The 14,496-nt window shown below is 40.9% G+C and overlaps 1 protein-coding gene across 1 annotated transcript; it reads left to right on the top strand.

The window, feature by feature from the left end:
* The first annotated feature begins 2,758 nt into the window (after nucleotides 1-2,758).
* On the top strand, nucleotides 2,759-13,937 carry LOC134049966 (carbonic anhydrase 3-like). Its single transcript, XM_062502753.1, has 7 exons — nucleotides 2,759-2,795; nucleotides 2,875-3,072; nucleotides 6,407-6,525; nucleotides 8,461-8,553; nucleotides 10,167-10,232; nucleotides 12,475-12,630; nucleotides 13,818-13,937. Exons 1-7 carry the CDS (start codon nucleotides 2,759-2,761, stop codon nucleotides 13,935-13,937), a joined length of 789 nt encoding a protein of 262 aa, XP_062358737.1.
* The last annotated feature ends 559 nt before the right edge of the window (nucleotides 13,938-14,496 follow it).

A 14,496-nucleotide genomic window follows, 5' to 3' on the forward strand; every position in this document is an offset into this window, starting at 1 on the left:
TGTGACAAAAGTGCTTATTTCCTAGAAAAAGCAATTTTTTACAAGTTAGATGATAATGAATTTCTGAGACAGTATCTAAAGAAAAGACTAAAGGTAGTTCCTAAGTGCTGGGTGGTGGTTTTTTTTCCCTTTCCTCTCTGTGGAATTTTCCCCATTGACATGATAAGAAGTCTGATAAGGAGCCGAGAAAGGACTGGAACTGGGTTACTGTTCTGTTTGTTGTTAATTTTGTAGTTGTGGTTTTGTTTGTCTTGTTAGATATACTAGTAAAGAACTGTTATTCCTATCCCCATATCTTTGCCTGAGAGCCCCTTAATTCCGAAAATACACTAATTCGGAGGGAGGGATTTATTAGCTCCATTTCTAGGGAAGGCCCTGCTCTTCCCTAGCACATACCTGTTTTTTCAAACCAGGACACTAAGGAATGCAAAAATAATGCTATTCTGATTACCTCTTCAGGCAAGTAATGCTACTACATTTGCTTTTTGCTCTACCTTTGAAGAAGAAAGCAACAGGAAAAGAAAGCAGTCAGTGAGACACTGTGGGATGACTCAGCACCTGGGGCTGACTCTAAGTCACCTACATTTGTCACTTGATTGTAAGTTACTGCCTGGAAGGCACAACGTGCAGAAGGTGACAAAAAGATGCTCCTCTGGGTGCAACAGGACCAGCTCACTGGAAAGCTAAAACATGAAGACTTTCACTGTTGGAGGGGGCTCTTTAATAAAGAAGATTGTAAAAATTCTCACATAGAGCAATGAATTTAAATACTAGGGGAAGAACTGACTTGCACCTTTTTCTGTAATACAAATCATGTTCTTCACCTCCACAAAGGGTTCCAATAAGCATTCTTTGTGTGTATGAAGTTGATAAAAAGTCTCTCTGAGACCTGCATGAACAAGGCCACTAAAGCTGTCTGCTTATGCGGACAGAAAATGAGCTGCTCCAATTAGAATTTCATGAGCTCACAAGTGTTTCTCTTTAGACAGATAAAGTAGAAACCAATTCAAAAGGATTAATGTCTAAGCTTTCTGAATTAAAATTGCAACAGGGGTCAATTTTACATGCCTGCCCTTCCAACAGATGTGACATTATCCATTTGATTGATGACAGAGTAAAAAATTGTTTTTTCTTTTGTCCCATTGCTCTCTTTTGAAAGCAAAAAGATGTATTTTTCCATACCATTGTACCCAAGTCACCTTCTAGTATTTTTTAATTGGATTCTGAAGATACAAGGAACTACATGTTTTGAAGGATACTTTGATTATGAATGAATCTCTGTTCCTTTAAAGATAGCAAAAGGATGCTTCTTACAATATTGTGTAAGTTGCTACGGTTTATTGAGTTTCAATTTGATGATGATCTTCTCTATGTAAAAATACTATCTACACCACTACATAGATTTTCTCAATGCAGATTCCTATGCGAGACATCTTGTCCTGCCTTTGTCTCAAATGATTCAGGATTTCTACTTAGAATTATACTCAGAGCAAGAAGAATTTTCTAAACAAGTTTCATAAAGTAATTTTAGTTATGCTAAACAAAGTCCATATTCAGATATTTACTAGCCTAGCTACACAGCACAACCAGAAGGGGAAGCTTTACCTTCCAGCTGGTTTTGGGACATCAAATAGGACCAAATTAGTCCCAAGCTCTGTATATTGCAGCTTCTTAACCTTTTTCTTGCACCTCACCAACACAAAGGGTAGAACCTCTCAAGGCTGCAGGTTTATTGCCACGCTGCACTGCAGTGATAGGTAAAAGGAGCATTTGAACAAGTTCACTGCACCTGTGTTTGAAATCTCCACAGTTTGTGATGCTGCATGACTGACTCCCAAATATTTATCTTGGAATAGTATTTAGTTTGAGTTATGTAGTTTGAGTTTTTAGCTCAAGGAGTTAAAACAGAGTTGCAACTGTGTTAGCTAGGACTGACAAAGCTATGGGAGACCACAGCGAAGCTGGCATTTGAGAGAAAAGCTCCAAGTATTCAAAACAGACGTGTGGACAAAGCCAACTAACGCAACCATACTGTTGCTAACTCCTCATTATCTGAAAAGCAAATGCTTTCCTGACTAAAATACCCACTGCTAAGTTGCCAGACATGAGAAACGTATTTGGTGTAAAGCTCCCTGCACGAAGAACTGACTGGACAACAACAAACCCAAACTCGAGCCAATGGTCAGGAATGGCCTCCTTTGGGGCTGGCAGAGCCTCCCTTTGCTCAGCGGTTTTGCAGGCTGTGAGATATCCTTCCAGGCATTTCTGAGCAGAGGCATGGGAGCATTTGCGAAAGCAGGGAAGCGGGAGTGGGGGAGCCTGCCCGCCCTGGGAGCTCATCCAGAATCCCCGGGTGCGCCCCAGAATCCCCGGGTGCGCTTCACGGACCGAGCTGAGAATCGAGTTCCCTCCGCCCGCTGCCGGGCTGGCGCGGCCGCTGAGCGCTGCAGGCCGCCCCTCCTCAGCCGAGGCAGGACCCACGGCCCTGGGGGCAGCCCCGTCGCACCCTCCGTCCCGGGGCTGGCCCTGCGGGACGGCACGCAGGGAGCCGCGGGGTCCCGGCGGCACCCCCTGCCTCCTCCGGGGGAGAGCACGGCTCTGCCCGCCTCTGCCCAGCCCAGCCCAGCCCAGCCCAGCCCTGCCCAGCCCTGCCCAGCCCTGCAGGGAGGACGCGAAGCCGCGGCGGGGCTATAAAAGCCCCCCGGGCCGGGAGGGAGGGGAGCGCGGCACCGCAGGGAGCGGGGCCGGGAGCGGGGCCATGGCCCAGTCCGTGTGGGGCTACGACAGCGACAACGGTGAGCGGGCTCGGGGCCGCGGGGGGCCGGCGGGAGCCCGGCTGAGCTGGGGCGACGGTTCTTTGTCTTTGTCCCGCAGGACCCGATCGCTGGCACGAAAACTACCCCCTGGCCAAGGGCGACAAGCAGTCGCCCATTGAGATCAACAGCAAGGACGTGCAGCACGACTCCTCTCTGGCCTCCTGGCACGCCAGCTATGACCCCGGGGCTGCGAAAACCATCCTGAACAATGGGCGCACCTGCCGCGTCGTCTTCGACGACACTTTTGATCGATCAGGTCGGTTTGGATTTTTTCGGGGTTAGGAATCAAGGTTTGCAAAGCGCCGGGTATCAAAAAGCATCCTTTAGTACCCAGCCTGGGCAGGCCAGCAGAGAAAAGTCACATGGCAATGTAAAAAAGGTGCTCCTGGAGTTTATTCTGGTGGATCTGAAGTGAGACAAAAAGGCTGTTAGCTGTAGGGAACCCGTGAAATACGGACTCAGCTGGATGGTGGACTTCTCCCTATGTCACCTTCTTCAACACAGACACCACATCTTCAGGTTTTGTGTAAAGGACAAGAGTGACGCCCAGAGAGGTTTAGAATGCTCTGAGGCACTTCGTAAACAAAAAACTTGTATATACATTTCTACTGACTTGTGATCTTGATTTTTTCTGCATGGCAATTCTTCACGTATTTCAGAGCCTGAAAAAGTTATGAAAATAGAATATATGGAAATAGCATTTTATAGTTTCTGGAAAACTATGAAATGCTTTTGTTATTCAATTGAAAGCAAGCAATTTCATCTATAAATTGTTCAAAACTTCATTGCATTGCTCAATATGTATAGCTCTGGATGCAGATAGGCAACAGCTATCAAAAATGAATAATAAATTCACAATATCATATAATGCAAAGAAATCTCAAAAGCACGCAGTATTGATTGGTCCTTCATCAAGAAAGAAAGCAATCTAATTAATGGAGAACAGTTATTTTCCTTTGTGTTTCTGTGCATCTGTTTTGATGGCCCTTGTATTGAGATTTGGTTCTCAGTAAGCTTTATCACTAATGAAATATATCCATAGTGCATTGAAAGATCACTCTCCTGCCTGTTTATATTGATGAGCCCCTTGTTTCCTTGGATTTCTTTATTTATCTTTACAGCTACTTGTTATTGTTCCATGACTCTCAGGTGGAATCTCAATTATTTAGGACCAGGACTGTCTCTAAGTTCTGTATTTTGATGGTCCTTTAGTATTTATTACAGTAGTTTCTACACAGTGGTCTCCTAAATTGCACTTTTATTACCATAGAAACACAGAATGGTCTGGATTGGAAGCAACCTTGATCATCTAGTTCCAACCATACCCTCATCACCACTTTCCACTAGACCAGGTTACTAAAGATGCATCTAACCTGCCCTTGAACATTTCCAGGGATGGAGCATCCACAGCTTCTTCAGGCAACATGTTCCAGTCCCACACCAACCTCACAGTAAAAAATTTCTTCCTGATATCCTGTGTAACCATAATCTCTTTAAGTGTGAAGGTGTTCTTCCTTGCCCTATCGCTACCCGCCCTTATAACAAATTCTGTTTATAAGCCAGAATGCTCTTCCAAAAGCTCTGGATAAAATGAATGCCATGACTGAAAGCATGGGAAGGAAGTTGGTAATGAACATTTTCACATGCTAGTTCTGTTCTGTCTTCTTTACAGCTTCCCAAAGGCTGAAATGTTTTAGGCTGCTCAGGAAGTTGTTTGCCCAATGAACAGTATTGGAGAAAGATCCAAATTTGGCCAAACCAAATGCAGCCCTTGGTGCAGCACTTCCTCTAAATCATTTTCCCTCCATTTCCTCCCTGTGTGTCCCCCTCCGGATCACCCCTGTTGTTTCTTAGGGCATGAAGTGTGTACATTCAGTCCTGGCTGCCCTTACTTTCTGCAGGTTGCTGGACAGTAATTTAGGACTCAAGGATTTCATAGGCATGTCTCCGATCACAATCAAATACAATGCTTGACAGTTCTGAAAGATCACGAGGAGGAATTTTGTAGACATTTTATCACCTTCATTTGTTGGCTTCTGCAGTGGTAAGAGATGAGGATTAGTAGTCACAGATTCCATTTTAATTGGAAAAAGAAATATAGTTGAAGATAATTTTTTTTTTTCAGCCACATTTGGAAAATTTTGAATGCTAAAAAGATTTGGTTTTATGCTAGAAGATTTGTATACTGTTACAAAGTGCTGTTTCCAAGTGTTTTAGCTCTGGAAAGGGCCACCTGTAAGAAATGAGTGGTCAATGAGTTTCCAAACCTGACACTGATTCAGCTTGTAAATGTAGGTAGTTCACATAAATTCAGCTCCTGCCTCCCATTGATTCCAGTGTGAAATGGCAACCAAATACTTTGGAGGAGTTGGGCCTTAGATATTACGCCTTTTTTGTCCTATATTTGAAAATGAAATAATAATAATAAATGCATTGAAGTCTTCTACAGGAGTTTTACTCAATATTACTCAATACTGAGTTATGATTATTTATGTATGAACAAAGTTAAAGAGTAAGAGGAATTACTCTCAATAGTACCTTTTATTCTGGCCCTCCTCTTGATGGTTGTGACACCTACCAACTAAAAACAGAAACAGCAAATTTAAACCTCTTGCTCTGTGTAGGTATTCCAACTTGTAGGATATCAAGATTTCATTTGAGACCATTGGGCAAAAGAGGATTTCAGTGTTAACTTTGAACTTCAAAGCTATTGGTAGAAGTTCAAACTTGAATGCTATTTAAACAAGGCCTTCTGGCACTGCAGTTGTGAACTACATTATCAGCTTTCTGTGTAAGGAAACACGACTCATTCCAACCTTAGGTAATGAATGAAAAATACATTTGAGAGCTTATGCTCTAAGCAGTCCTTGCTCAAAAGAATCTCCAGGCTGAAAGAGCAGGTGTGATGTTTTGAAAGTCAGAGTTGATGTCAGCTGTCAAGAGTGATGCATGGTCAGCATTATTTGGCTAAACACAGCACAAAAAACAACTTCTTAGTTTCTATTGTTGGTGGCTCAAGAACAATTCTCTAACTCACTTGACCTAAACTTTGTCTTCTCTCACTTCCAAGAAATAGAACATTTTTAAAATTTTTTATTTTTCTTAGAAGCAGCTAACTATAGTGAACTTCATTCTTTAGTTGTCTGACCTCTAAAAGGTATGCCTATCATGGACTGGAGGTACCTTTTGAAGCACCTTTGGCTTAATTTAACAGCGCTAACGGCAGTCTTTTTTAAAAAGACCCTTTCTTGGCAAGAACCACCTGAGAACATCCCCCTCCTCTCTCCCTACCAGGAACTGTCGCGTGTCCACTTGCCAGGAGAAAAGAGCCGTGTTGGGCAGCTGGGGTTTGACTCTGTGCTTGCCTCACAGTGTTCACATCAAACAGAGCTCCTGACAAAGAATTTAGTCCCAGCCACGCAGAGTGGCGAGTGGCTGGTTTGGGAGGGGATCTGCGGTGTGTCGCGGCAGGAGGGCGAGGTGGCGGCGGTGCCGCCGTCCCCCGGTGCCGGTGTCCCCGGTCCCCCCTCCTCGGTGCCGGTGTCCCCGGTCCCCCCGTCCCCCGGTGCTGATGTGTCCCGTTCCCGCAGTGCTCAGAGGGGGCCCGCTCACCGGCGCATACCGCCTGCGCCAGCTGCACCTGCACTGGGGCTCCTCCGACCTGCACGGCTCCGAGCACTCCATCGACGGCGTCAAGTATGCCGCAGAGGTGGGACGGATTTTTTAATCGGCATTCAGTGCTGACTGCAGTTTTCCATCGGAATACACTAACAACTTTCCCTCTTGAAAATATTTAGCTACTGATTTTTCTCCGCTTTGTCAATACAGCTTAACACGCGGTGGGATGAGCTGCATCTGCCAACAAATGCATCCCTGCAAGTATCTACTGACACAGGCTACTTTCCTTCGTGCCAGAGTTTTTGCTGGTATCTTGGAATGTTTTGAAAATATTTGCGATAAAGCAATCTGTTATTTCCAAATAGAAAGATCTGCTGAAGTGTGGGGGTTTTTTTTGGTTTTTTTTGTTTGTTTGTTTGTTTTTTTGGGTTTTTGGCATTTCTGGTATAGCTCGAGTTACCAAGCTAGTTTCAGAAAGTATAGAAAAACTCACTAAAGGCACGTTTGATAAGCTGACACTCAAAATTAGATCTATCTTAGAACTGATTCAGAGTACGTTTTAGTTCCTGAACATCTCGGCTTTGAAATAGTTGGGTTTATTTCCAGGATTTTCTGGACCCACGGAAAATAAAATGTTTGGGTTTTGTTTGTTAGTTTTTAAAAGTAAACCACTGCAGGGCTGTTGTCCTAGTTTGTTAAAATTCATGTGTGCTTAAGGCCCTGAAGACTTCTTCAGGTCCTAAATGTAAGTTTATTAACAGTTGATGCTAGGGAAATGCTAGCAAAGGCTGCCTCCTTCCTCTACCTTATTTGAGAACAGGCTCAAAATACATACGTGTGCCCACAAAAATCCTGCAGTAGTGTTTTCCTGCCTTCCACCTATATTCACAAGTCCCAGAGCTTGGAAAAGCTTTACCCACAGGATGAAATTGAGGCAGATATTTTCAGGGTCAATGTGAACATTACAACATTACAGAGATGAATGTGGATTATGGTTTAGTAATTTTTTCCCATTCCTTAACCAAAGCCAATCTTTGCTGGTGTTCTGCTTTCTTTGGCCAACTAAAGTGAAAAAATATCTGCTTGCTCAAACTATTTCTTGGCTAGTTTGAGAGCACATTTTTTATGTTACTTTTGTCAGCAGTATTCATGTATTTATTGACAGGAGAAGAAAGCCTGGAATATATGTACTTTAGCTATATTGTGACGAAAGGTATATGGTTCCTTCCTCCAACTTTATCCTTACCATTAAAATCTGTGTCCTCAAGAGAAAAGAAACAGAGAACAATAGATTCATTTATATCCAGGACTGTTTTTTGTCATTTTAAATAAACTTTTAAAAAAATATTTTTTTTTTTCCCACCTGTGTGACTGTGTTCCAGATGGACCTTAATCTGAGATTGCACACTGCTGGTTGCAGCATTTGTAGCTTTATGCATGAGCTAAAGATTTTCTGGACAGGGATGTAAAAAAATTTTCAATATCTCCTTAAAATATAGCATTGTCAGATTATATCCCACAGTGGATATGAGAAAGAAATGTCAGATTATATCCCCACTCCCTTCAAGTACAATGTGCCAAGAGTCGTAACAGATACAAACCAATACTGTGTGCACTGCATACAACCCAGTGTAAATCCTTGAGCTGACATCTGCATAACCTGAAGATCTAAAAATGTACTTGAGATGAAGTACATGTCAGTAGGTTTTATGCACTGCATGTGTGCATGTCATGTGCTTGGATTAAAACTATTTATAGTTGCATTGTCTGATATTGCATGGTAAACTCTATTTTCTTTGTCCTGTGCTTCAATTAAATGCAAAACAATGCTTAGTGGAAAGCATGAGCATATAAAAGCATGGGAACAGCAACAAGAAATACTCACATTAAGAGTTTTCCATGTCCATTCCTTTACCGGAATCTTTATTTAATTTAAAGCAAAGATTGTGTTGTTGACTGTTTCTTGTTTTTATAACTGAGGTTTAATTGATTTATTTATTATATAATTTTGGGGTTTTTTTTTTAGTTGCATATGGTACACTGGAATCCAAAACATGGTAATTTTGCTGGAGCTTTAAAACAACCTGATGGTGTAGCTGTTGTGGGTGTTTTTCTGAAAGTAAGTGGCAAATATTTAGTCTTTGTAATTTTTCTGTTTTCCTTCTTTTAGTGCCAGGGGAAAAGTTGCTATTGTTTTTCCTGCACTGCAGTCCTTTCCAGTGGCGTGCACTGGGTGACGAGGGTGTTCTGCATAGGCTGAGTGTTTCCTCTTTTTTCTGCTAGCAGGTGTTGTATCTATCTCCCTGTCAGCAAGGTTATGTTGACTGATTCCCTTCTCTGCTCTCTTGTTGATTCCCACACAAGCCAGGAATTGAAATGAGTTCAATGAACCTACTCCAAAAAGAAAGAATTGATGGTAAAATAAGATCATTCAACATTCTAAACTTGAAGTACAGAAACTTTTAAACAAAATAATGCTGTACCTGTATTTTCAGATTGATTTTTTTTATAAACCCAACAGAAACAAAGTAATCTTTCTATCAAATTTGTATGTAGTCTAGGACATTGAGAAATGCTAATGGGCGCACAGCCCAATAGTAATAAATTACAGAAACTTCAGTCTTCTAGTGGCAGGTGGGCATTTCATCTTTAACACACCATCAGGGAATTGGTGTCCTTTTATTGTTTTATCACTAGTAAGTGGCATTTGTACAAGCAAGAACAAGTGGATGTAATTAATTTTGCTACAGTGTCCCTGGACAGACTAGATGCAGTGTCATTTTAATTCTGCTACACTGTGAGCCAGCCTGACCTTTTCTCTTGTGATTAGTCTAAATTGAAGGTCAGCACCTGTCCAGATTCTCCCCTATGACTGTGTCCTTCAATTATTCTTCCTTTGTCATTCCTTTCGGTCTATTTTAGGCTAAAGTTTCATGTTGTAAAACACAACTTACAAAGCACACCACTATATTCCTATTGACCATGCTAATGTCAACTAAAAGGTCTAGAACAGTCAGTAGTATCATTGTCTTCTCTGGCCCTCTTTCTCTGTTTCCTTCTTGCTCTTTGATGAAGGAGCTGGTTTTCTCTGAATTTGTCATGTTCCATTACTGGGTTTTGGGATACTATAAAAACAGGATTGAATTATCTTCTGAGGGCTTGAAGTTAATCTATTTTGGAACAAGACATGACAATAACAGTACATCTTATGCATACTGCCTTTACTCTTCTGGCATGTCAAAGCTTTTGGAAGTGCTAAATGTCATGAACACAAGCAATAAAGTGACCCCATAGCTTGAGGTCGTCTAGACATGAATTCACATCTTGCATCAAGTCTGATCTGACTGTGTATGTGCTGCAGAATGAAGTCTGCAGGAACTACAGCCCTTTGAGCCATCAAGACTTTGCCAAGTGCTCAGACATCAGTGGCTGTGGGTTGCTTTTGAAGCAGGAGCCAAGGTTAAGCCCTGGGTAGTGACACTGAGTGTGCAGTCCATTCCTCAGACAGGCATGATGCCTTGTAGGGTCCTTCAACACATGTTCCTATTGCAAAGCAATCTACTGGAGTCTGCTATTTTGGATGTTCTTTGAACACAAATAATTTTCTGTCAGTCCCTGATGGATTCTCTGAGACTGCTGTTGCCTGATGTGACAGATGGGATGTGCTGAATTTCTTTCAAATAGTGTGGAACATGATAAAAAAAGATACAGGATTTGTGCTTTGCATTACAGGTTGGAAAAACTCCCAAACCAGAGATGAAGAGAATTCTTGAAGAAATTGAAAACATTAAGACCAAGGTATCAAAACAGTTTTGTGATATAATGTAGCTAGAAAGCCACAGAAGCAGGAATCAGTAGTTCAGATTCATATTTTGGCATAATTTTGATGCCAAACAGCATCAGAGATAATACATTTGACTGTGGAGCAGGATACTTTATTTTGCTTAGTTAAATATTTAACTCCTCACTTCTGCAAGTATTCTTGTTGAACACGACTTTTTTATCAATCCTTGCCTACGCAGTTGATAGTCTTACTGGTCCTGTTCTGTAAAAAAATATGAAATATGCCAGTGGGCCAATACCAAGAAGGAATTAAAAGCTTTTTGCATTTGAGGACAACAGTAGCCAGAAAAAAAGGCATTTAGCAGAGTCAGAAATTTAGTTAGCCTAAAATGAGAAGAAACTAGTAGGAATGATGGAGCAGACTCCCAGTCAGTGTAAGAAAGACTAAAAATGTTACTAGTTTTAATAAGGAACTGCATTTTAAAAAGGAATTACATGGTGCAGTTTCTGTACCAGTCCTAAGTTCTCTCTTCATATGATACTAGCACAAATAGCATTATGAATATATTCTAAACTGTTTTTCAGTTTAATTCATGATCTAAGGCACTAGTCCATACCTATTGCATAGATACAGCTACCGAAGGGAGTTACTTGCACAGAACTTCAACATTGCATGTATTGTCATTTAGCATTATCATTTACAATAAACTTAATCTCTAGGGATACTTTTGCAATTCTACTTCATGATAAACTTTATGGTATTAATAATGCTAAAGTTGTACTTTCCTTTTTATTTCACTTTGAACATGCCACCAGATCACCAAATTTGTAGGCATTTTCTTGGAAATTTACCAGAATTCCTTGCATTAAATGTATGTATGTGTGTACTGCCATTGATGTGTAGGTCTGAGCTTGAAAGCTCTTCTCTCCTTTGTAAGAGTAATATTATTTTTTCAACTCAGTTTTCAAATGCAATTAAGTTCTTTCTGCCAAGGGTACTGAAGGTTATTTTTTTTTTACCCTATCCATGCCCCTACCTCGATGTGTCAATGAGTTCTCTTTTGATTTCTTTCTTTCATAATGCCTGTATAATTTTTTTGGCCATTTACATTTAGAAGTTCTGGAAAAAGCAACAGCTGGAGTAAAGCAGAGAAAGATCAGTGCATATACAAAGAACCACATGTTGTATATTATTTATTTTCTGTCATCACAGGCATTTTCCCAAGATTACTAATTTTTCAGAAAGAATAATGGGTGGTATCACTGGTCTATTTAGCACACATGCAGTTTCAATTGCTCTGATGCATTACAGGCAGAGGAGTTTCTTGGCCACTGTACTGTACTTACTGAAAAAGCATAATTCTGTTAATTTATTTGCAAATTCATATGGAATTTACAGAATAATCTTTTCAGAAGATACAATTGGAGTCACTCTTTCTACTCTTAATTTGTACAAGGATGCATGGAAATATTTCAGCTTCTGCCACTCACTTTGTTCTAATCTAGAGAAGATTCTCCATGATAGAAGAAGGAAATAGGAATAATATATCTTCTTTCCCAGAACTGCATCCAAAATATCACCTCCATTAGTTTTTGTTGCCCAGAGGGAACAAGGAATACTCATCACAGTCCTGTGGAGTTACTGTCCCATTTGGTGACAGACTTAGCAGGAAATGTCTGATATCTGCTTTCTCCCTTGTCTGGTGGTAACAATTGTAAGATATTTAGGACCCAGAACTCTTACAGGAAATATTTTAATTTTTTACAAAGTGCAATAGCATCAAAAAAAAGACTGAGAGTGTCACCACGAATATATAATTAGAGCACAGTCTTGGGAGGAGAGAGGTGCAGATTTAAATTCCTCCAGATAGAAGACTGTAATTAATCTGGAATAAAAGCCTGGCCACTATCCTGTTGGATAAAAGGGGTGACAGTACCAGCAGTGCCACAGGCTTTAACTTTTATCCCAATAGCCCAATATAAGACACAATTTTGATAATACCAGAATAGAAAAATATAAAAATTAATTTGCTTTGATCCCACACAATTCAGTTTGTAATTTCTTTTAATTTATGAACGTAATCAAAATGTCAGTTATTATTAATTGCTGGGAAAATGCTTGACAGGAAGAAAAGGAGATTGATGTCTTGCATGAATCTTGGTATTTAATTAGTTCCTTTATAATAACATAGATATTGATGACTTTTAAGACACATATCTCTAGAGTTACTGCAGAGAATTTTTTTGTTTCCTTAAGGGGAAGGAGGCTCCTTTTCTACACTTTGATCCCTCAATTCTTTTCCCCAAATCTCGGGACTACTGGACCTACCACGGTTCATTCACTACACCCCCCTGTGAGGAGTGCATCACTTGGATTCTCCTGAGGGAGCCCATTGAAGTCAGCTCAGACCAGGTAAACTCCTGCCAATCCTGTTCCTCCTTCACCAGTTCTCAGCAGTGTCTCAGTATCTCAGTGTGATGATTTGCAAGCCCTGTGTTACCTTGCACTTTTTGGTGGGGAAAGCTTTAACTGTGGACAGTGAGAAACTGCCTGCAGAATGGACTGCTGAAATGGGCTGTAAAACTGACCCTGAGAATCAGGTGCTCTTGCAGCACACTTCCTGGTGTTCTTAGGATCAAGAAAACCTGCCAAGGCAGAAGTGCCCCTGAGCCACAAAATTCAGCCATCACAGCAGCCTCAGTTCATTTTACATGTTTTACAATTAAGTGGCAAGTGAGAGTAATATTTTGCTGGTTTCCTGGTTTAAGAAATTGCTGGTCCAGACCCTGACTTTTTAAAAGCTGTTGGTGATAGCTACAGCCTGCAAACCTGAACATTCATGCAAATTAATGTATCACTTGCATCCACATAGCTCAAATATGCATTTACAGAGGGAAAAAAAAAATTAAAAGCCTGTCTGGATAAGGCAATGTTTTTAGTTCTTGTGTCAAAAATTTTTGGCTATTTATACCACTTCATGCTTCAGCAGTACATGTCAGGGTATATCCTTTCTACTGAAATGGCTTTTTGCAAAATAGATTTATTTTGCATTTGGATGAAAGAGTAACAATTAACAAAGCAACACTGAAATTAAGATAATTTGAATAACAGCAGCTGAGTGCTGAATTCATGATTCAAGTTAATAAGTTGGTGTACCTCTGCCTTGCAGAATAAAATACAAACTTTTGCACCAGCTTTTTCTATCACTGCCTTGCACTGACATAAATCTGGATCTTCCTTCACAGATACCTTGTGAAAATACAGGTATTTGCCTGCAGTCCATCTGTAGCAGGGTCACAGTAGGGCCATATTCTTTTTCCACACTGTGGGCGTGAATGAGAGCAAAAAACCAAACGAAGTCCAGGCAAGGGTCAGGTAATGAACTGTTCTGTGGATGAAGAGTGTGAAGATCCACAGAAACAGTGCAAGCTCCTGGGCTGCAGCAATCTCTGTCAGTAATCTCAGTATTGTTAGAGACTGTCATTGCCATTGTGTGCTTGTCCCTATATAAGAAAATTCCTTTTTCATCTCAGAGTTTGTTCTAGGCAGTAAGGTTCACGGTGCCTCCCCATGGACACTTGAATTTTTCTTCCTTGCAGATGGCAAAGCTCCGTAGCCTTTCCAAGAATGGTGAGAATGAACCTCTGAGCCCTCTTGTTGACAACTGGCGCCCACCGCAGCCTCTGAAGGGCAGGATAGTGAGAGCCTCATTCAAGTAAAATCTCTAGTCTCACCCCGCTGAACCTGAGTGACAAAATCCCTACATCACAAAAGTGTAGTTAGTTTGTGCTGTCTACTGCTTTTCCTCTGGATCCAGGTCTGTGTTTCTCAGTTTCAAATTCTGAGTGGTAAAAGTGAATCTGTTTTTAAAAGCAGAAAAGTACTGTATGCAAATACTAAGCATAATAAGCAAATGTGAGAAGTAATGATTCTTGACCACAAATGCCTCAGCATTTATGATCACTCCTCTGCCTTATGATCTGGTAAGAAAAATAGGCTCAGTTTCAATATTTAAAATTAATTTCAAAGGAAACATAGTAAGGCAAAAAAAAATGAACCAGTAGCTCAGGAAAGCAGAAGTAACAGTAGATGAACAGGAGGGAAATGCCTGTTTCTACACAATGATCTTGCTCAGACACCCCTCCCTCAGAGGAGACATCCAAAGACTAAGTACCCCTTTAACATACCAGATTTTCCCTTCCCTGTCTTTCCCTGTTCATAGTTTTCTATCCAAGATTAGATTAGTGTTCTGAGGGTGAAATCAGGCATACTTAGTTT

The sequence above is a fragment of the Cinclus cinclus genome, chromosome 1 (assembly GCF_963662255.1).
Source record: "Cinclus cinclus chromosome 1, bCinCin1.1, whole genome shotgun sequence".
Lineage (NCBI taxonomy): Eukaryota > Metazoa > Chordata > Aves > Passeriformes > Cinclidae > Cinclus > Cinclus cinclus.